At 43.9% G+C, this 22,990-nt stretch overlaps 1 protein-coding gene across 8 annotated transcripts in view; it reads left to right on the forward strand.

Moving 5' to 3' along the window:
• The first annotated feature begins 656 nt into the window (after positions 1–656).
• KCNC1 (potassium voltage-gated channel subfamily C member 1) overlaps positions 657–22,990 on the forward strand; it is a 126,365-nt gene continuing 104,031 nt past the window's right edge. For all 8 annotated transcript variants that reach the window (XM_080593522.1, XM_080593523.1, XM_080593526.1 and 5 more), the window contains exon 1: positions 657–1,778. In XM_080593522.1, coding sequence (XP_080449648.1) covers positions 1,209–1,778 — 570 coding nt within the window. In that variant the 5' untranslated portion in view covers positions 657–1,208. The remainder of the gene's footprint in view (positions 1,779–22,990) is intronic.

Below are 22,990 nucleotides of genomic sequence, written 5' to 3' on the forward strand. Positions count from 1 at the left end.
CTGTAGAGAGCGATAAGGTCGCGCCTGAGCCTCCTCTTCTCCAGGCTGAACAACCCCAGCTCCCTCAGCCGCTCCTCGTAAGCCTTGTTCTCCAGACCCCTCACCAGCTTTGTTGCCCTTCTCTGGACTCTCTCGAGCACGTCCATGTCCTTCTTGTAGCGAGGGGCCCAAAACTGAACACAGTACTCGAGGTGCGGCCTCACCAGAGCCGAGTACAGGGGGACAATCACCTCCCTAGCCCCAGTCTGTCCTCTCCTGTCAAACATCACGGTGTTCTGCACACCGGGTTGGACCAGGTGATCTTGACGATCTTTTCTAGCTTTAATGGCTCTCCGATTCCTCAAGGCGTACCCTGCAATCAGACGCTGCTCCAGCTCACCCACCCGCTGTGCCACCGCTCGCCAGCTTGCCCACAGCGAGCCCACTCCTCCCGCGATGCTGACACGGAACCGCGCGCTCCCCTCCCTGCCCTTCCACGCCGCCACCTCCCCGCCGCCCTCCCTCGCGGGGCAGCCACCGGCCCTCCCGCAGGCTCCGAACCCTTCCCCCGGCGCTAGGACCCGGCGGGCGGCGGCGGGGCGGGAGCGGGGCGCCTGCGCGGCTCGGGCGGGCGGCAGCGGGCGGGCAGCTCGGAGCCGCCCGGCAGCGGCGGCAGCGGGAGGAGCAGCGGGTGCCCGCCGCCCGGCCCCGCTCTCCGCCCGGCGCGGCGGAGCAGGCGCTGTCCGTTCAGCACCTCCGGGCGCCCCCCGCCGCCGCCGCCGCCCCGGTGCCGGGGAAGGGCGCGGGCAGAGCCCCGCCGGGCCCCAGCCGCCCCCTCCCCGGCAGCACCTGTGGGCAGCGCCGCCGCCGCGATTCTCCTTTCTTTTCCTTTTTTTTTTTTTTTCCTCCCCTTTCTTTTTTTTTTTTTTTTTCCTCCTATGTTTTTGGCCGCGGCCAACCAGCGAAGGGCCCTCCCCCTCCGGCACGGCCCCGCTGCTCCCCAGCCTCCGCAGCGGCCGCGCTCCCGGAGCATGTCCCCCCCTGCCCCTGCCCCTGCCCCTGCCTTCCCCGCCGCGGCCACGCCGCCCGCCGAGCCGCTGCCCTGAGCCGGGCGGCACCGGCAGCCCCCGGCCCCGGGAGCGGAGCCGGCCCCGCAGCCGTCCCCTCGCGGGCTCGCTGCCTGCCGTGCTTGCTCGGATGCGTCTGCGACATGCCTGAGAAGAGACGAGATGGGCCAGGGCGACGAGAGCGACCGCATTGTGATCAACGTGGGAGGGACTAGGCACCAGACTTACCGCAGCACCCTCCGCACCCTGCCCGGCACTCGGCTGGCCTGGATCGCCGAGCCCGATGCCCACAGCCACTTCGACTATGACCCCCGCACGGATGAGTTTTTCTTCGACCGCCACCCGGGCGTCTTCGCCCACATCCTGAATTACTACCGCACGGGCAAGCTGCACTGCCCCGCCGACGTGTGCGGGCCCCTGTACGAGGAGGAGCTGGCCTTCTGGGGCATCGATGAGACCGACGTGGAGCCCTGCTGCTGGATGACCTACCGGCAGCACCGCGACGCCGAAGAGGCCCTGGACAGCTTCGGCGGGGCGCCCCTGGATAGCAGCGCCGAGGACGGCGACGTCGATGGCACCGGAGACTCCGGTGACGGGGAAGAGGAGCTGGAGATGACAAAACGCCTGGCGCTCAGCGACTCCCCCGATGGCAGGTCCGGGGGCTTCTGGCGGCGGTGGCAGCCCCGCATCTGGGCGCTCTTCGAGGACCCCTACTCCTCCAGATATGCAAGGGTAAGCTCTGCTGCCAGCGGCGCCCTCCTCGAAACGCCCAGGCGCCCCTCAGCCCCGCTCCCTGCCCGTGTCACCGGGCCTACCGCCCCTGGCGCAGCGGGGCAGGCACCCACACCGGGGTGGGGGGGTCACACAAAAAGAGGCGGGGGCTGTGGGGACGTAACCCACGCTCTCGAGCGGGTCCCGTGCACGGGGCACACAGGTGGACGCCGTGGCACGAGCTCGCGTACTCACGTGGGGGCTGCCGAGGCCCTCATTCTCCAGCAGGCTCCTAAAAACCCACAGTCTGGGGCAGAGTCCCATGCACAGGCCAGGCACTCCTGCGGGAGAAGGGAGATCCCCATTATTGCAGGTAATTTCCCTCCACGCACAGATTTTTACAGTGAGTTATACCCCTGTAAGGAGAGGCACCTTTGTTCAGCCCTCTCATGAGCTACCACCAGCTCTCTCCCCTTCAGGAGATGGAAAAAGGATCTCGGGAGCAGGCAGTCCCTGTGGGACCAGGGGATTTGGAGAGTTTCTTAGCCTGGACTGGAAAGGCAGTCTGTTCTCATACGTACCGTGTTAAATATTTATGATCCTGATTCTCTGAGAATGGATAATTCAGGCGCTCACTTACCTCCCTACTCTGTCTTTTTCCCTTGTGGGAAATGCAAAGTATTAATCAGAGGAGAGGGTTCATTCATGTAGAAGGGACACTGTGTTTGACAGGTTTCTTGCCTGGCTGCTGAAGGACAACTCCTCCCTCTTGGTGCCTGCAGTTGTTTGGGGAAGGGGAATGCACACTGGTGCAGTTCCCAGCATAGCTGTGAATAAAGACGGTCTTAAACAGGCACCCGACGCCTCTCAGTCGGTGCCTGCGGTGCTATTACCTATGAGGACAGTGACATTAGGGCCTGATCCTGCAAGGGAAGTTAAAGGTAAGGAAAACATTTCCTTCGGGAGCAACAGCAGGATTAAGCCCCAAGGCATCTGTTTTGATAAGCAGGAAAAATAGGTGAAGGATAGTGCCTTCACAAAGAAATCGGCTTGGGTAAGCGTTACTCTGCTCTTAAACATACCTTGCGAAGGCAGAGAGCTGCTGCCAGCCCTCGGTGGGGATGGCTGATGCTTTGGTGGGGGAGGATGAGCAGTGCTCCTGAGGACGATCAAAGGAGTGAGATCAAATTAAGGAGCAAATTGGATGGATGGAGGAAAGCCGTGGAAAGGCAGGGAGCAGAGACAGGGAAGCTGGTGGTGTATGAATGGGTGGTGGAACCGGCTGCTGGAGACTTTTGGGATGAGCAGAGATCTCCAGCGGGGAGCCGCCAGGTCTGCAGACTGAATGAATGGGAAAGCTGGAGCAGAGCCTGGAGTTATATCTTGGTGCGTTTCTAAAGGTTCTTGTTTGCATACCCTTTGGAGACTTCCTCCCCGAACAAAGAAGTTAATATTTTAAAATGAATTCCTTTAAACAGCACAGAGGATAAAGGAATAATAAAATATTTACCACAACATGAAAGGATGATGCTGTTGAACTGCAGCTTTCAAATCCCCGATTTCTGCCAAGGGAACATGGAAACAGAGAGGGAAGGCTGGAGGGTATCCTTCAAAAGGCTTAGTTAGCTTCCTTTAATCAAGCCCGACATTAGCAGGCATTGATTTGAATAGCAGATCTCTCTGGTGGCCAGGAATCTGTTGGTAGAACACATCTCAGGTCAAAGCAGTGTGCTTGTCCAAGATGCTGTGGACTGATCCAAAGGCTGAACGCATAAAGCTGTTCCAACAAAAAAAAAGCTATAAACAGATGAGAGGTTAAAACACCGTTTTTCTTGGAAACATTCCGATATTTTAGGTTGAAGGGCAAAATATATAACCAGTATTAAGGGTCTATGATGTACAAGCTGGAATTCTAGCAGGAAAAAGAATCCATTTCCTAATTCCCTGAGGGTATTTCCATTTAGGAATAGGCATTTTACAGAGACTTTTTTTTTTTCCAGCGGTTATTATACCATTTATTCACAGTTACATGTGCATACCTGGTAGAATTCAACCCCTGATTTACCTTTAACTTGCTCTTTTTTAAAGGACTGTTAAATTAGGGAAACATGATTTCTGAAGTTAAGTGTATACTGAATATTTCATGGGTTAAATACCATTCCTTAACTCGTATCTATGGAGACACAGGCCGTATGCATTAATATTTTGCATGAAGGAAGATGGCTTTCATCATCAACACATGCACACACTGTCCATTAAGGAGACATTAAAAGACACTTAACATTTTCTAATAAAAGCCGTATGTTATGGTTATGGATGTAAAAAGAGATGGGAGTCCTTAACCTAATGACAGACACTGCAAAAAGATCTCAAACTCACAATAGCTAATTTATAGTAAAATAATTGACAGCATCATTAACAAGCGAGTGGTATATTAAAGCAATTCTTAGCAAAGTATAGTCAGGCAACAAATCCACCCTTACCTCCCTTATAATTGTGTATGCTACTTTCAATTACTGACTATTCCAGTCATGCAAAAATTTAAATTCACTGCCATTTTGTCAAATATTTACATCACAAAATTTCTCAGCCTAATTGGATCTTAGACTTGTACTAATGGTTATTATATATGTTTGGTGTATATATTTGACACCAAAATGTATTCCAAAGTAACATCTTTATATAAACATCGATTTACACAACCTTTGTACTGTTACACTTGAACAAGTACAAGGGATATGGCATACAAACATAGCTGCAGATCTGAATAAAGCAAGATTTCCCTGGACTATATCTGGTACAGCAATGCAGTGAACGATCAGGAACAGTCTAAGGAAGGCTAAGAATTCACTCCAATGTAGCCATTCCTGGAGCATTTCCATGAGCACTGTTTACAAACGCAAGCCCTTTGACTACCTACCAGCACCTAACTCATACTAAATGGTATCTGATCTCATTGCAGATCTCACTGTAGGTGGCCAGGGGGAAGGGAAGAGCACTTGTGTATTTCAGGCAAGATCAGCTAACTGCAAATTTGGTCTGTTTATAAACTTCCTTTGACCAAGCATAAGATCCCAGTTACTACTTGCTTGTTGTTAGATGCAGCATAGTTAACAGTTCCCTGTTAAAACAATAGAGGCCAGTTTAATTACACTCAAGGTTTCTAAATACTAATTTCTTGCATAATGCAATTCATTCTGAGAGATCGAACACTTTGCATGGTCTTCTAAATCTGAAGAAAAGGTACCTTGTTTCAAATCACACCTTGCCTTAGACACCTACCTCAATAAAGTAAAGAGGTCTTGCAATTCTCCGTACCATAAAGGATCCCCATTTGGGTAATGGAGGCAAAGTCTGGTACCTGGAGGTCTGAACAGAGTAGCAGATGAGGTGACGGAAAAGGCCAGCTTCACAGAGACACCGGGTGCACGTGCAGACCGGCAGCCATCCAGGTGGATTTGCAAAAGCATCTCCTCAGGCAGCTTAAACATCACCACGCACCAACGGGTACCGGGCACCTAAATCAGTGGGACATTTCTCTAAAGCTTGTTAGGACCTTTTGCACATCTTCAGGCACCTCTGTAAATGTACTTTCCCTAAATATATACAAAGGGAAAAATCTCCTCAGAGTTGCACAGACACCCTGAAGCAGCATATCTGGGAGTTAGGTTGTCCTCAAGTTCTGCCTTCTGCACTCGTTAGACCTCATAGGCCTCTGTGCGCTCACCGTGTGTGAAAAATACTTTCCTAGCACCTTGTCTCCTTCAGTTTTCTGTCTGGCCATGCTGTTCTTACACAAGCCAAGCTCCCACTGACTTCCTGGAGCATTTGGCCTGCAGTTGTCTAACATCCTTGCCCCCTTCCTTCTCGTCCTCCTCCCCAGCAGGGTAAGGTTGTGGTGGTGTCGGTTCACGGCCGCAAGGTCAGTCAGCCTTTTGGAACCTGCAGCTCTCCGCTGAGCTCCTGTGCGAGCACTCACATTCACATCGGACAGTTAGGCTTCATGAAGGAACCCTAAGGGAAGCTTTTGTAGTCCTTCCAAATCGACATTTTTACTGTTTTTAAATAAAAGCTGGTTGGGGTCCCATGGAAAGTCCCCAAGAGCTTGACTTGCCATCCTGGCATATGCTGTACAGCCCTGATCTGGAAGAGGAAAGGCTCACGGCAAAACTCACTCACCCGTCCCGCCTGTTCTCCCTTGCCACCCCGCAGAAGGATCGGCTTTCCTCAGCAGGTGGCTTTGGAAAGGCAAGTTCTGGTCACGAGGAAGGAGACAGTATAAAGGCTAGCGGGGAAGAGACGAGAAAAAGGGATTTCTTCCAGCTCTCTTCTGTACATTCAGGAGCCCTTCAACCCTGCTGTGTTCATTTAAACTAGTTTTTCTCCATATAAAATGCATCCTGTAGGAATGGGAAGGCTTATGGGATCCTAACTCCTGATAACTGTTCTGTCCTGGGGCTTAGGGTCTTGGGAGACTTCTGCTCAGTCTTTAGCCTGCTGGGTAGAGCTCAGGACCCTGAGAAATCACCCGGGCAGGTGCGGGTGAGCATCGCCCCTCACAAGGAGGGCTTACCCTGCAGCAGGCTCATGCAGGACACGCTCAGCACAGGAATGCTCCTCGGACAGGCGTCTCGGGGCCCTCCTGCCACCCGTGAGCAGGCAGGGAGGAGAAGGAAGAGGAGGATAGCGGCCCCACGCGCATCCCCTACCCACAGGGGCTCTTCTCCCCGCAGGGGGATTTTATGGAGCTGCTCTCCCACCTCGGGCCTTTGAGCGAGGTCTCCCCTGCAGAGGCATGGCTAATCCGGCACTGAAGCTGGCTGCAGTAATTCTCACCACATACACTGACAATTAACTAGAGAGCCTAATTTTAACTGCACGCTGCATTACAGCTCTGGAAAAATGAGAATCCTTCTACATTAAATGAAGTTTCCCCTGCACTTGTAGTATAATGGAATTACAGATAGACATCTATTAACCACCATTCTGTCATTCATAATTAACATAGCTCCTAAAATCCCATCTTTTTCCTATCTTCTCCCATCAAGAGACACGTTACTGCAAATCCTTACATAACCCATTAGTAAGCACGGTCTCGGCTCCTCTGCATGCTGTCCAAAGCAGCCTTTGCAATCCCAGCTGGAAAGCGTTGGCCACGGCCCAGCTTCTGTCCCTGCTGAGTTAGCCAAGGTGGGAGCAGGCACACTCACAAATAACTCCTGTGAATTGTCCCTCTGCCTTCAGAAGTAATAAATTTTAAAGCTACCACCAAGGGAAAAAAAAAAAAAAAGAGAAAACAAAACTGATCATAGCAACCGTGCAGAGCCATGACTTCGTTGGTTCGAGTCGTTCAGGAGCACATAGGAAGAGGGGATGTCTGCCCGGAAAATCTGACAGCCTCTTTGAAGCCACCACCTCACAGGAAGATCAGAGGGATGATGTTACCCACCTGACAAAGCTATGGCTGCGTAGCACAGACTTAGCAGTTTTAATTCATGGAAGGGTGTTTAATCCATTTGCCCATTTCCAATTTTATTTCTATTATCTTAAAACCTTTAAAAAGAACAGCATCTGTTGCCATTTTCATATATATATATATATATAAATATATTTAATCTTACTTAATTTTAATGTTTCTAGGTTACAAAATTTACTTGATTTAGCCAAGGCTGTGATTGTATGGATCATACCATCATATGCATACACATATATATGCCTTCCTATCACCAGCACCTCCTACGATGCTGAGTGGGATTTCCATATGAGGAAGGACTTCAAAATTAAACCATCCCAAAATACTTCTAAAAATGTAACCTTGGTGCCACTGAAATCAGTATGAATTTAGCGACTGGTTTCAGAACGATATTTGGTCTCTTCTCTCTTTAAATCCATCCCTATATGCCTTCAGTTATTTTCTTTGCCCTTTCCCTGACATTTGCTATTTTGGTTCTGGTTAAGGGAAAAAAAAAAAAGGCAAAAAAATACTGGTGTTCTGTGTTGGTGCATCACGAGACAAAGGACACAATGATCCATTATATTTTTATTTTAGAACTGATCAAAAATGGGATATATTAGACTGTACCTAGGAAAATTATTTTTCCAATTTGTTTTTCCTTCTTTTGTACAGTCCAGTATTTACTGGTACTCATAGTTCTTATTTTTAAAAATACAAGACTGCTCTGTATATATTTATGGTACTACCTTATATGTATATATACTTTATGTATAGTCTACACATATTGCCTTTCTTTTAAGATAAGGAGAGATGGTAGCAAACTAGCAACAGAGGGTCCAGCCTTACTGTTACTGAAATTCCCTGCCAAAATTACCAGCAACTTCAAGGATAGAAATGAATTTTCCTGCAGTACGGTTCAGGATAACAGATTAATTGCAGTGTAGGGCTTTTTTTTAATATATACATTGCATGTTTCTGTTCCAAAGCACTGAGGTGCAATAGATCTTAGCAACTTATTAGGAATATACATATTCAAATACATATATTTTCATAACCAAAGACCTGAGCACACTGCATCAAAACACAGAGCTCTAATGCTGGCAGAGCTCTTCATGATCTTAGTGGCATTTTTCACTGCAAAGGACTACAGAATACATCCCCATTCAAACCACGTGACTTCAATTAATGTTCAATCAAATCATATCCAAGTGCTGTATTTCATAATAAAAAGGGCAAGCAGGGGTATTCAGATTGAAAAACTGAGCCCTAATTGATAATCATGTAAGTAAGCCTTTCTCATGCAAATACAGATGGCAAAGCTGAGTTTCCATTTTATATAGGCTTGATTTTATGAAATGCAGTGCATTCTTGTGGGATCACACTAACAGAACAGCCATTTTGAGATCTTTGCAACTGTATTTCAATTAGCTTAGTTACTACATGCTGAATTTGATCTGAGGAAAGAACAGCATTAGAAGGCTGACTTGGCTTTCTCTGCTGAATGTTGCATTACATAAATACGTGATTCACTCCAAACAGTACTCGGGAGGCACGGTGTTAGGATCAGATGAAATCAGAGAAATCTATGGAGAACCACCCCCTCCCTGCACAATATTTCCCAAATAATTTTTACATCTCTCTCATGTGCTCAGTAAGGACCCAGATTTTGCTGTCTTCACTCCTCCTCTGCTAGCGATCCCTTACTCCAGGAACGTCCCCGTTTCCTCCAGGCTGTGCACAAGACACTGCCCAACACGGGTAAAGGTGAAAGGACCAGGCCCTAATTGATTTTTATTTCTTTCAGATATGATTTATAAGATATAATGGGGGCTCTAATAAATCACGCTATAAAAATGAAGAATAAGTCTGAGTCTAAGGCTTTTTACAGTGATTGCTTATGATGTAAGACCCTTTAATGACAGTAAGTTAAAATTGCATTGTAATGGCCCTTTGTAAATGCAATAAATCTCTGCTTTCAGTGCACTGCGGACAGCCAGCGATGTGTGTGCTGCACATGATCCACCAGCACAGGCACTCGCTGCTGGCACACTCTTATGTAATTATGTTGATACTTGAGGAGCAGCAGCAAACCTCAGCACTGCTAGATTTACATTGAGAAAATGGTCAGGACCATCATGGTGTCGTGAAAGCGTGAAACAGTGTAAAATATCTGACTGGCTTTTTATTTGGAAAATTCGGAAAGAATATCCCTTCAAAAAAGCAGGAAGATGGATTATTGTTTTTAAATAACAAAAGGCAAAAACCTATTCCTACTGAGTCTTTCAATTTCGCAGAGACAAATACAAGACAGGACAGGCATTTTGGTCTGCGCAACCAACCTGAATACATCTTATTTTCTTAGTTTCCTGGCTGATCTACTCAGCATCCACAGACACAAATCAAAACACGCACAGAAATACACCAACAGATTAACAGCTCCTTGTTTCAACTGCAGCAGAATCCCTCATCCTGCCCGCCTTTGCCCTCTAAAAACGCACTTGAAGCATTACCTGCATTTCCCTGTTGAAATACAGAAAGATCTAGTCGGTTCAGGTTGCCTATGACTTCACATGCATCAGAAATTCTGCTGCAGATTTCACTTTGAAATTTCATCCCAATAACCCTGTTCTAGTTGTCACTTTGGATTCTTGCACTGTTCATTACTCCAGATCAGTTGACAGGTGGAGATGGTGGAGGCCATTGCCACGATTTGTCCAGGCATAAGCTAAATGAAAAACTTTAGAGTATTCTAATTTGATAACAGACTTCAGGAAAATGTATAAGGAGAACCGCCTACAAAAGGCTGGGCACCTACAACCTCTGTTGCAATGGAGGTCATGTCTACAGCATAAAAGGACATGGGCAAGGAGTTAAGAGACCTTCAGTATAGTCCAGCCCCGTCTTGTAGGGCCACTGCCCCAGCTACCACTGATTTTAATGGGATCCAGCCCGAGACCCATGCAGACCCACTTCAGAAAATTATTTTTCAGGACAAAGACAATTGTGAAATTGCCACAGCACTAAATGCAAAAGGGCTTGTCTTCACAGCAGCCTCCGATCTCTACTCTAAAAACAAAACAACATAATATCGGCCACATTGTGCTGTTCCTCTTTCTTTTTTTAGCATGGATCTCCCCATTGCTTACAGTGTGGAGTTCTGCAAGAAAGCTAGTGACAGTACGTCTTAGCACTTCTTGGCAGTGTGTCCCGCATGCGGCAGAACTGATTTTAACTCAAGTTTTTTTGGTAAAGCACGTGTCAGGAAAAACCAAGAACAACCTAACTATGCTAGAATAACTCAACCAATACCAGATTGAGTCAATTGCTCTTGTTTTTGTTGTTGTTGTGCTGGGGGAAGGGGAAGTAGTAGATCAACTACTATCTGAATTTTGCTTAAGTGGTGTTGAAATTTAGTGTTCAGCTGATATGAGTTCAGTGTTTATCCTACCAAGAAGTCCCAAAGGTGCTAGTGATTTCATTAAAAGACCTAATGTAAATTTTAAACCGGTATGGATCTCCTGAAAAGTTAGTTATGTCCATGCAGCAGGAAATCAATACTGCAAAAGTGCCTTCACTTTTCTAAAGAAAACATCTTTTGGAGAACCTGCTCCACTAAGAAAAGCTCATTTTATCTTCTAGGTGTCAGTGTGACATGAACCAAAGGCAAATCACAAGTTTGAAATTCTGTAGCAATTCTATGGTGTCTTCAACTCCAAAACACAAATTTATCTTCACACGTTTGATCATCAGCTATAGCAACTCCTAAAACAGCACATTTACTATCTTCAGAGGATATCTGGGCTAGGACAACAGGGTAAGCCTTTGTTCTGATTAGGTGATCATTAGCTTTCATGCAGAACTGTCCACATATTGGACTTCCAAGATTTCACTTAATCAGAAATACACACATGCTATGAATTTACTAGAAAGCAGGGAGGAAAAAAAAAAAAAGCTGAGATTTGGACAGATGATTGCAAGTAACTGAGTTAATGCAGATTATCAAGCAAACATTTGTTAGCAGTTCTGACTAAAGCCATTATTTGTGTTCCCTACTTGCCTGCATATGTTAGCTCTAAAGAAACCTCTCTGGGGTTTCAGCTAGCATCTACAGCACACCACCAGTATGAAGAAGGGCCATATCCGTATAGCTTACCAAAAGAACATTTGCAGTGGGGCACAAACAGCGCATTCTGTTAGCTCATTAAACCAGATCGTTTGGGTATGCCTCAGCCCTCCTCCCTCATTTTCTGTGAATTTCACTCCATGTGGAATCACAGGACATTAAATCTTGGTACATCATTTTCAAAATGGGAAGATAACTTTTCTCAGGTTACTTGCGTTTTTTGGCACTCCCTTACAATGCATGTGTTGCAGTAACTAGCACAACAGGCTTCTGATTTCTGTTGAGCCCTCTGGATGCCCTAAAAACACCAAGTGAACAATAACAACCTGTGGGAAGAATTTACACTGTATGGATATAGTTTCGCAAACCAAGCTGGACTAGAGGAAGAGATACCCAAAGCTATGGTTCTTCAAAAGGTGCAGCATGCATATGAGATGCATCAGTCAGCACAAAGACAGCAGGGTGGATACTCCCATCCTTCCTGCGTCATGGGAATTTAGCACTAAGTCCCGGCATCCTGACTTCGGAAGCCAGACTCAAAAAAGGATGTAGCCATGGGAGTTCAAACTTAGGATTACCAAAACATGAGCCCTGCAGATGTCATTTTTTAAGATGCATATTAAAATTTCACAGTGCCTACAGTATTGTACCTGCCTGTGCCCAGAGTTACCTTAGTATTGTTGGTAACTACCTTGTATCAGTCTTGTTAATGCCCAGAATTTTTCTTCGCTAACAGGCTCAGTACTTTAAAAGTACTTGAGCATGCCAACTACGTACTGAATAGAAGCTGCGTTCAGAACTGCGCTCAAATGAAAACGGGATATTAGTAGTGCAAAACAGTTCCCCTTATGCAATAATCCAGTGGTTACAGTTTTTGCTAAAGATGTGAAATTTTAAGTTTAGTATATTCCTCCAACTGCATGATTTTCAAGTTTTCACTGTCTCTGCTCAGGAGGCTTCCCTGCTTCAGGCAGCTGCATAATCCAGGCAGTTAGCGAGGGTGACCCAGTCTGCACAGCACGGGGAATTCACAAAACGATATGTGACAAAGCACTTTTTCCCAATAATATGGAACTAAGAAGCTGCTCCTGTGTGATAATTCCACGCTACCGAACTCAGCAAGGTTAAGAACAGAAAACAGATACCCGTAGTGACGTTGCCGGAGACTGCATAACTTAAATTTTGTAGGATTTTTATATTTAATTGCTTGCTAGTTCAAAGTCAGTACCTGTTAGGAAGTGACCAGGTGTCATCGGGTGGCTGACTGTGTGATGAGCTTTAGTGATCTCTGCACAGCCCCTACGGAGAAGGAATGTACAAAATGCACTAAAATTAGCATCTCAACAGAAGCAAAGCGAACTTTTTCACCCCAGAGCCTGAGCAGTCCTGCCGTGCTGGCAAGTGAGCTCCCAAGTCAGTGTAAGGACACATCACGTAATTTGTTCTGAACAAACCTGCATTTCCCAGGGCTATCAATCTGTCACCTTTCAGTCATGCCATGTAAATACAAGTATTCTTAAAATCTCTGAAGGCTGCCTTTTCATCAATATTTTAACATAAACATTCTTTTCATTTAAATGGAAATTGATCACTTGCATTTGATTACTTTTTAATATTTCAAAGTGCATTAAAGGAAAGCGATCTCAATTAAACTACTGCCAGGGTAAGTTTAACTTGGAAAAGCACTAGAACAAGTCGCTGCAAGGTTAGTGCCTTTTACAGCACACATGCTTTAGGTCTGGCATAAACGAACAACACAGAAATGATCAATAAGCATTGTAGCCATTACATTCACTGCCTTCATGATACACCCAAAACTAGCTCAAAATCTTAGGAGAAACTAGTGTTAAGTATACTTTCTCTATTCTACCTTATATAAGAGTCTTGTGAGGGGCTTTAATGAAGCGGAGGCAGTTTTTCAGTTTTTCCATCTGTTATCAAATCAAATCCTGCTAGAACAGAAACACAACTGTATTAAAATTTAAAAGTGACAAATACTGGTTTAAAAAAAAAAGTCTTTCAATGCTTCAGTAGCTTTGCTGTGCAGTCTAAAGAAGAAAACATTTTGATAATAAATAAAACATTTAAAAACCTGATTTAATTGAAAAAAAAGATATAGCAGAAGAATAAATATAATGGTAAAAGTTGTAAACCAGAGCACAAAAAAGGAGGTTTAAATGAGAAATGTTATACTCCACAGCATTCAGATTTAAGTTTTAATTTGGGGTAACACCTTATTCTTACATTCTGCAGAAGCTGGGGGGCGTAGGGGGGAAGCAAGCTTTGAAATGTGAATGTCACTGAACATCTTTAAAAACACCACATTTATCCTATTTAATATAGGGTCATAAGACCAAGTTGTAGAGTATTCCAAAACCGAATCCTTCTGTCCCTCTTCCCATTGGGAGGCCTAAGTAAGGACCTGCAGGGTAAAACTCCAAAGAACACTACAGTTTAGCTTCATTTATGTGCAGTGGACTAAAAATGAATACTTAATATTTATATGAATCACTGTCAGTGTCAAGTAAGATGAAGTTTATAAAAATAAAACCGAATCAGGGAAAGACTTTTAGATTCAGTGGGTAAATGCCTCTTTATGTACGGTATTATTTATAGGTATTTTTCTAATCTGATCTGTCATCTTGTCTCTTACAATTATTAGAAAAGGAAAAAGGAGGAACTACGGCAAACATAGATGCAAAAGTAATCCTGCTGAGAGCTGTGGCACAAATATGAGCAAAAGCTGGGGAGTTTGGAGCTGTGTTCCTAGGCCTCTTGTTCTCTGTATGTTCCACAAGAAAACCAAATCAGCCTATTTCACATATATAGCCACCAATGTGAAGTACTTTTTTCTGCTTCCTTCATTCCGGTAGGAGTTCTTAGTGGTTGTATTTCTGCTAGGAGCAACATAAACAACTGACCTTTGATGTTATGGCATTTCTTGCAAATATAAACTTTCCTGGCTCTTGACTTTAACAGCAAGGTCCAATTCAGACCATCAAGAAATTTCATCTAATCTCTTCTTAGCACGACTAAACCTGTTTTGGAAGCAAGATGTACATGGTTACAGGTGTAGGAATTGTGCTAAACTTAAGCTGAGATGCTAGGTGTGAATGTTGGGAATGGCAGCTCCTTTTTGCCACCAGGATACTTGCTCACACCGTTCATCCCAATAGCCAAGCAGGTTCTATTTAGCAGTGCCAGCCTAGCAGCCCTCATTTCTGCTTGTGGTAGCTGGGGGCACATCACGAATTCCTGCAGCTGCAAAACTTTCAGTAAAAATCCTTTCCTGCGGTATCCTTTGCTCCTCGTTTTGACAACTTCAGCAAAAGAACAAAAATGAGGTTTCTGCTGGGAGAAAGGCTGTATGTGACTTCGTCCAGATACAGCAGAAGGTTGGTCTAGAGGTTTTGCTACAAGAGTTGTAACGTACACAGTGGCATAGGGCTCAGAAGGACATTCAGGAAAGTCTCGGTAGAAGATTTATGTGCAGAAACTACGTTCCCAAGCCCTGTACCATGTTTCCTGAGAGACCAGAAGCTGTAAGAAAATCAATAAATATTTGGATACAAATGGAAAACGCATCTTCTCATTCACTACCTGCACTGCACATGATGCTAGCTGTAATCAAGAACAAATTCCAGACGACCCAAAGCTATCAAGCTGCAGAACCCCTGCTAGCGCTCACTGCTAGCACTTACTGCAGTCCTGCAATTAAAATGCCCACAGGCCATGGAAACGCTCTTAAGCCAAGACGCCAGCCTAAATTATGAATTCTTACAGTTAATAGAACTCACCACTAATTTGCAGTTTAGGTACAACCTTTTTTTCCCTTTTTCTTTTTTTTTTTAAATCTACCTTCATTGAAATGGTAAAGAATCACTAGTAGTTTTGAGCTTCTTCCTAAACTGAGGCACTGATTTTATTTTTTAAACATACACATAGAAAGAGACAAGCTGAAAATGGAGTGTCATTGGTCCTCTTTACCATTTATTCTACAGCCTCATTTGTCTCTGCATTATAGCTTCTGGAAACTCTGCAGATGATGCTTAGGCAGCCTTCTCACAATACACAGATTTTTATTTTATTTACTATGAAACAGCTTTTGGAGCATCAACGGTTACAGTATACATTCTGCTGTTTCAGATCTACAGCTGGCCAGATAAATGTACATATATTTTCTATTTTGGAAAAACAAAAACAAACTTTTCTGCCCCCTCTTAAAGAAAGTATATTAAAAGTCTCTTTTCTTCATGAGAAAATAATTTTTTCTCCCATTATTAGTTTCTTTCCTCCCTTAACTTCAGAAAAAGTGAAAAACTAAAATGGTGGGTGGAAAGAGCAAAAGAGCCAGCGTAAGGGGGAATGACAGACATATAAAAAGCAGCTTTCTGCACAAACCTACTTATCTGTTACAATCTTTGGAAAAGGAAAAAACCTTGCCAGTTTCAAGTCTGCAGGACACATAAGGCAAATATTGTTGAACATTTTCAAGAAAAAAATGACTTTTTTTTTTCCTAATTTCCATTGAGTTATTCCAAATAACATTCCACATGCCCTGCTTACAGTCCTTTAGCTTTGTGTTGGGTGAGTTTTTCTTGTTTGCAAATTAGTTGAGGATAAAAACAGGTTTCCACATAGATCAGGAGGATAGGGGCTTGCTTGTGAACGTTTCTTCACGTTTCTCAGCCTGGCTTTGTGTTTTTGTGTCCCTTTCTGGACACAAAACCACTCTTCTTTCAGAAGGATCAACATCATCTTGTCTTTCTTGTTGTTCCCCTTTCACCCAGAGGCTGTGGCGCCAGTTCTGTTTTTAAGCACCATTTAATTGTTGGATGACTGACCTGCTGCTGCATAGCATCTCATGCTCTGTGAGCAGAGGAACTGCAGTCATCACCAGACATTCAAAGGACACTCTCTTGAAGCAGAAGTACAGAAAATAGTGGGTTCCAGTATAAGCAATGAGAAAGAAAATGTCAGAAGTAGGACATAGCGAATAGGAGACAGGAGGAGGCTTCAGAATTAGAAGAACAAATGACTGTGAGGAGAGGGAGGTCCCGCTCTTCAGTGCCCACTACAGCAGAAGAACAGCACGGGGACCCTGAAAAGGGAATGCAGGATGACAGATCACCTGCCTAGTAGCAGAGGAACAAGACTGTCAAGAGCTCGACATCTCAAACTGTGTTAACCAGCAACAAATCCCTCCTCCTTTTCCAGCAAGGTGAGGACATAATCAGATTAATTCCAATGAGTATGCAACATGCCAGTACATTCGCATGTGCCACAAGCAAGAAGACGGGAATTTGCAGTAATAGGTTTTGTAGTAAGAAGAGCACATTTTGCTGTTGCAAGCTTGCCAATAAAGTGTTAGGCTCCATAGTGAAAAACCTCTCGCTCTGGAGAAGCGTTTGCTGTAGGGGCATTTGAGGTTTTTGGGCAGTGAGTTCAGATGCACTCGTTTTTTATTGTGGCCTGAGAAGGTCAAACACCTTGATGACTGGCACGAGAGCTTGGCAGGGAGAAAAAAAAAAAAAGGCCAAATTCATCTATTTAAGAGCCTATGGCAGAGACTTCACCATTCCAACCCAGCCAAAACAGCTTCTCCCCTTAAGAGTCCTGCACAATAATTATGGTCTTCACCACACACAGACTTCTTTCAGCTGTGATCCAACACTAAATGGGATTTCAGGAGGGGGAAATAAAAAATAAAAAAGCTGGCCTAATAACTGCAGATGGTACTTGTGGAAGTGAGAAGGAGCCACAAGGCTCTTGCTCTGTCAGACCAAAGGATGCAAGTGTCTGTGTCAGTCCCCATAGGTATTATTCCAGGGATGATTCTCATTGCACATCAAATCCAGGGACACTTAGCAGCCCTTGTATGACCATGTCACTTAAAAAGGAAGTCTGAAATAAACACAATCTTCAGTTGAGGATATGTGATGTCTAGTGAAAAGATGACTCCAATGTGAACGTGTAGGATTCAGTGGCAGATACAGTGACTGAGCTGAAACAACAAGGAAGAGGCATGGTAGAAAAAAGCAGTACAATCTTGTGTAGGAAGCACAGGAACGCACTAATTCCTGATCTAACTGCAGAAGTGACCTCTGGCAAGCCCCAACTTCTTGATAGTGATTTTTCCAATCTGTAATCAAGAAAACAGAGCATTATTTATCTACCTCTTCTGGGTATTGTGGGGATTAATTAGCTGATTTCTGCACAGTAATTTGGAGATAAAGTGTTACGAATTTCCAGTATCATGTTTGCTTTAAGCAGGTGAAGCGAGGACATCTTTTTGACAACAGAAAGAAGTTCTCCTCAAAATAAATCAGAGGGATCAGAAGGCAATCTTATCTTTGCTTCATTCTGATTATTCAGCATTCCTGAGTAAGATTGACAGGAAATGAGAAAGCAATGCTTTCATGATTCAGGGAGGTAAAAATTAGGACCATTTAAGACTATCTACAAAACCTTTCTAAGCAACAGTTTTAAAAAAAATCAGAAGATTCTTTTTGCTCCTTCAGATGAAAAATTAAAGCAGAACATGCGTAACAGATTATTGACAGTATTGACTACTACATGATATCTAAGTAATGACAAACTTTAAAAAGGGACTATATATATATCTGTCCCAGAGAAATTTTAAAATGAAGCTTGAAGAATTAAAGCACTAGTAGACTTATTCATACCCTACATATTAACTGGTTCCAGTTCACAGCAACCTCATAAAGGCAGAAAATAGTCTAAGTGAATCTAATGAATATAATAATCTAAGTGAAAAATAATCTAAGTGAACCCATCACCTCCTCAACCTATGTAATCTGAACAGGGATTTCAAACTGAAGGAGGAAGTTATACATCAGCCCTGAAGTGGCAACGAAACGAGCCCTTGACTTTTATCTTGCCTGTTGTCAGCAAACACGCTGCCTTCCCAGAGCAGGCAGACTAAGTACGAGCTGAGAGCTGTGTCTAGCAAAGCGGGTCTCTTCCAAGAAGACCAACACCCTACAGAATGAGATGCCAGAGCAGATGCTGCGTGTGCTGAAGCCCGACATATGCTGAAGCTCCCTGAGCAATCGCAGAAAGGCAAAAAGCATGCTGGGATCAGTCACATTTCTTGGCTGGGGTGGGCTAATCTCTAGGATCATCTTCATTATTATGAGCCCTCTGACACAAAGGCACCAGGCAGATATTGAAGATAAGCTCATAGCTTCCTGAGGAAACACGCAGCTGGAGGTGGCAGAGGTGCTACTACAGATGAGGGTGAGAGGAAAGGAGTCAGGGCAGACAGAGGAATGGCACTTGGACCTTTTCTGTCACTTGCAGTATGCTAGAACAGGCAGCAAGCTAGTTGCTCCCCCAAAGACTCATGGAGTGAGGCAGACAATACAAGAGTTGCACATCTCCTTTGGAGATGCAAATCATTTTGAAAATATCCTCTAAGACACAGACCGCAAGGTGTGCTGGGCATGCATGAACAGCACAAGGCTCACTCACTGGTGCCTTCTTCCATTCCAATAGTCCAGTAATCCCCATTATAGGTGAGCAGAAAATGGCTATGAAATCTCTCGGGGGGCATTCTGGTCCTTGAAAAAAAAATGTACTGCTTTTCGAGAGTTAATTCTAACTCATATTTACCGTTGTGTTTTTTCTTTATGACATACAGGGATGGCCTGAAATTGCTTTTATCCTGGTTGTCTAACTCAAGGCATCTAAAATGTCAAACTGGACCTCCCTGTTTTTTTTTCCTGGAGCAATCCCTGAAGGTACCAGGAATTACTCCTTTTCTAAACAGAAGAATGAGGGAAAGCTGCTGGAAGTTTAACCAAAAAAACCCACAACACTTTCCTCCCCAATGTTCATCGATTACAATTAACGTGAAGTTAATCAAAACTCAAAGCAAAACAAAAAGAAAGGTCAGAAAGAAATAATATTAGAAATATGTTCCCCAGTCAATTGCTTGCTTTTCAGGCTTTAGCAATGTAACTTCAAGACTTATGCAACCACCATAGAATTTGCTAGGTCTGAATTCTACTTTAAAAGCACCCATAAGCAGAAACTTCTCACCAATCAACTCCCTCATATCCAAGCCCACTTTTATTCTCCTAAGGAAAAAAATAAATAAAGGAGTAAGCTTCCTTTTAAGTCTCCTTCATATTTTCAGCCTCCTCAGATGCCACTGCAGCATCAGAGAAAAAAATATCAGGCACCTTCCTTCCTGCTTACTGCAGATTGAGTCAAGGGCACTTTGATTCACACAGGAGACACTGCCTCACAGTACACAGCCTTTGCAGAAAGAAACCTGGGGGAATCAGTTTATGGCGGGTTTCCTATTGTGCTAGGTTAAAAACATGCATCCCTGAACTTATAGCTGGAAACTTAACTGGAAAAAATGGTATTTGCTACAGCTACATAGCCAGAAAACGTATTTTAAAAATACGTGCTGTAATCAAATGTCTGTTTGTAACATTTATGACTTGGCAAATTGACTTGCACATCAGACACATTTTGATGGTTAATTTTGAGCCCTAATGCAGCAGAGCAGTCTTCTCTCTGCCTGGTGTCTATCCTTTTCAAAAGGCAAAGGAGTGCATAAATTATGTTTAAAAAGAGGTAGGCATTTTCTACCCACAGTGTAGAGTCACTGTAGGTGGATTATTATCCAGGAATACCAAAGAGGTAGGAAGTCTGTGATTTAACCCATTCTTTGTACTATCTCCTTGCCTGCTATTGTTTTTATTGCAGACAGCCTGAAATTATGTGGATGATAGGATTTTTCAAGTAGTTCAGCAGCACAGCAAGTGCATTTCAGACAGACAGCAGGAGTTAAAGCCCCAAAGCAAGAATTTTGTTCTGAATTAATAGCAGGTAAACCCTGCAGGAGCATCCAGTTGCCCCTGCTGATGTTGGCACTATGAGGTTGTTACAGTTTAGTCTTGGAAATATTTCCATCACCAGACTCTGTACTAAAATTGCCATATATTAGCAGAACAGGACGGACTCTGAGCCATCTTACAGATGATGAGCAGGATTTAGAAGCCTATTTCTTCTACAGTATCTGTCTGTACTACTTGGAAAACAGAAAGCAGTAGCTTCCACACTGCACTGAGAAATGTGTATGTTAGGGATATGGCATGACCTCTAGATAATAAAAGCAGGCAGAGGTGTTCAGCTGAACAGAGCTACCTGCACTTACTCCAGCTGAGAACTTGGCCTGTAACATGGAGGTCAAAATATTTTGAATTGGGATAAAAATAATCAGCATCAGGGCTGAATATTCCTAAATCCCAGCAATCTGCCTACAAGTGCTGGCTGTGAGCATCTTCAGAAATAGGACCTACAAGAACAGCAAAAAAGAGAAGGGTTTATAAAAGTTTAAGAAGAGTTTTAGATTTTCTTAAATGTCACTGCTCAACTTTCTGTAATCACAAAAAGAGGAGTAATAATGTTTTACTTGTCCATTACATCTTTTTCCAGAACTACAAAATACTTCAGAAGAATGTCAGTCCTGTCCGAACCCCTAGTGAGATATGCAAGAATTCTTCCAATTTTCTCACGAAGTGGGCAAACTGAGGCATAGAAACTGTTTTCTCAGGCAATTCAAAATAAATCATTAGCAGAAAAAGAAGGAAGGGATCCTACCTCCCACAGCCAGAACAAACAAAACAAAAAAGATTTCACCAGACCGACCAGTGTAAATAGATGTAAACAGGTCAAAACCAATACTACTAAATCCAGGAATACCTGTTTGGTGCTTAGTTCCAAAGAATGCTGCTCTAAAACCTAGTATTTCTTCTCCCTGAGAATGGTGGCAAAGACTCAGTATTTTCCAGGCAAATTGACATCTTCCATGCTATCTTGGTCTTCCTTGAATACTCGTTTTCCTCTAGAAAACAAACCGACATCTTATACTCAGCGAGTGCCACGAAGATGCAGGCAGGGATGTAGCCTGCCCCATCCCCTCCTGCCCACGCGTAGCGGAGAGGAGTCTCCAAGAGACCAGGCAAGGTGAGCCAGACCTCAAGAGAAGGTAGAGGGAGGATGTTTTTCTATTGCAATGAAAATAAGAGCTGTGGCATGTTAGTTAACAGAGCTGGTTGTGCCTGAGGACACGAACGAAGGAGGAATCCCTCAAGGGGAACGCAGAAACACGTCACTTCTCCTTGCCACCTTCTGCAGATGCTGCCTTAGCCACTTACCCATGTTACCATGTTGGTTTAAAGCTATTGCCAATGAGCTGCAATTCTCATTTTTCACTCTGAACCTTGGGGGGCACTTCTCAGAGTTTCCATCATAGTCCGGGATTTCCAACTCCATAAAAAAGGACATTAAATAATAGCAGACCCCCTTCAGCAACCTGCACATGGGGTTGCAAAGGGACCCATCTTAAATCCCACGTGAATTTATCCTTTCCCGTCCCCATTCCTGCTTGCAGTGTCTATAGCAACACCGAGCAACTTCAGTTAACCAGCTGAGATAGCTGTCACACAGGGAGCACTCAAGTTCAAGCTCCTTGCTAAACTAAAGTTTGGGCAACAGCTTTCTGACTACATGAAGCTCCTGAGGTAGGTCGTGGCTGCATAAAGCACTGTTCAACTCTTCTCCTAGAGTTCTTGTGCAGTTTTACCTTGTTTGATAATTGATCCTGTCACCCGCTACTTGCTGGCATAGCTGAGGTGAAATCCGTACCTGTGATCTTGTCAGGGCCGAAAGTTGTATTTTGCAACTATTTCCACTTGGCACCCAAGGGAGAGAAAAGAGAATACAGATATTTCATTTTCCCAATCTATTGTAACACAAATTAAAGTGAATGATTTTAGGATGACATATGAACTAAGGGCACCATCAGCACAAATCCAAATTCCATTTGAAGACTGCCAAATGCTGTTGCTCAGGAATTAATAGATATATTTCCAAAAATAACTTCTCTGCCATGAAATATTCACACAAGATTCCCACCAAAAAAATAAAATAAAGCATACTACTGTCTTTATTACTTTATTGCCCTGAATGTTCTTTAGGATTTGCTTACTGCACCATCCAGAGGCCCTGGTATGGAACAAGGCCATGCTACGCTACCTCACTGGATTAAGGAGACTGAGATTGATTTCAATGGTAATTAATGTGAGCAAAAGAACCTTAATTTATATCCGTCCATCAATATATATATATATTTAAACTCTGAGAAGCATTTTTTTTTTCCCCACAAACATAGAAGTATTCTGCACTAATGATACATTAGGTATAGCCCAGAAAAGATATCTTTCTAAAGAAAACAGAGCAGAGATCCTCTCCTAGCATTAACCTCTGGGGCCTTAAGTTACTACATTTTTTAATTTAGGAAAGTTACTGAGAATTTTAATAAGTTTTCATACTCCTCTTAAGCCCTGAAAAGATGAACTGATAGCAGCCAAGCTGTTTCTCTATATAGGTGCGACTTTTTAATTATTAAGTAATCCCTACACATTTCTGAATATTTCTAAAGCACTCATAAAACCGTTGTATCATACACACCACAGACGGAGCCATCTGAGGTAAGGCCACTGACCTCCTGTACTAGAGTCCACTAATTATTCCAGATTTCCTTGTGCACGTTTCCAGTTGTGTCCCTCTGTATGAAGAGGATAACACCAGTGGAAACAGGCATTAAAATGCTGT

The sequence above is a fragment of the Anser brachyrhynchus genome, assembly GCF_964034855.1.
Source record: "Anser brachyrhynchus genome assembly, chromosome: 5".
NCBI classification, from domain to species: domain Eukaryota; kingdom Metazoa; phylum Chordata; class Aves; order Anseriformes; family Anatidae; genus Anser; species Anser brachyrhynchus.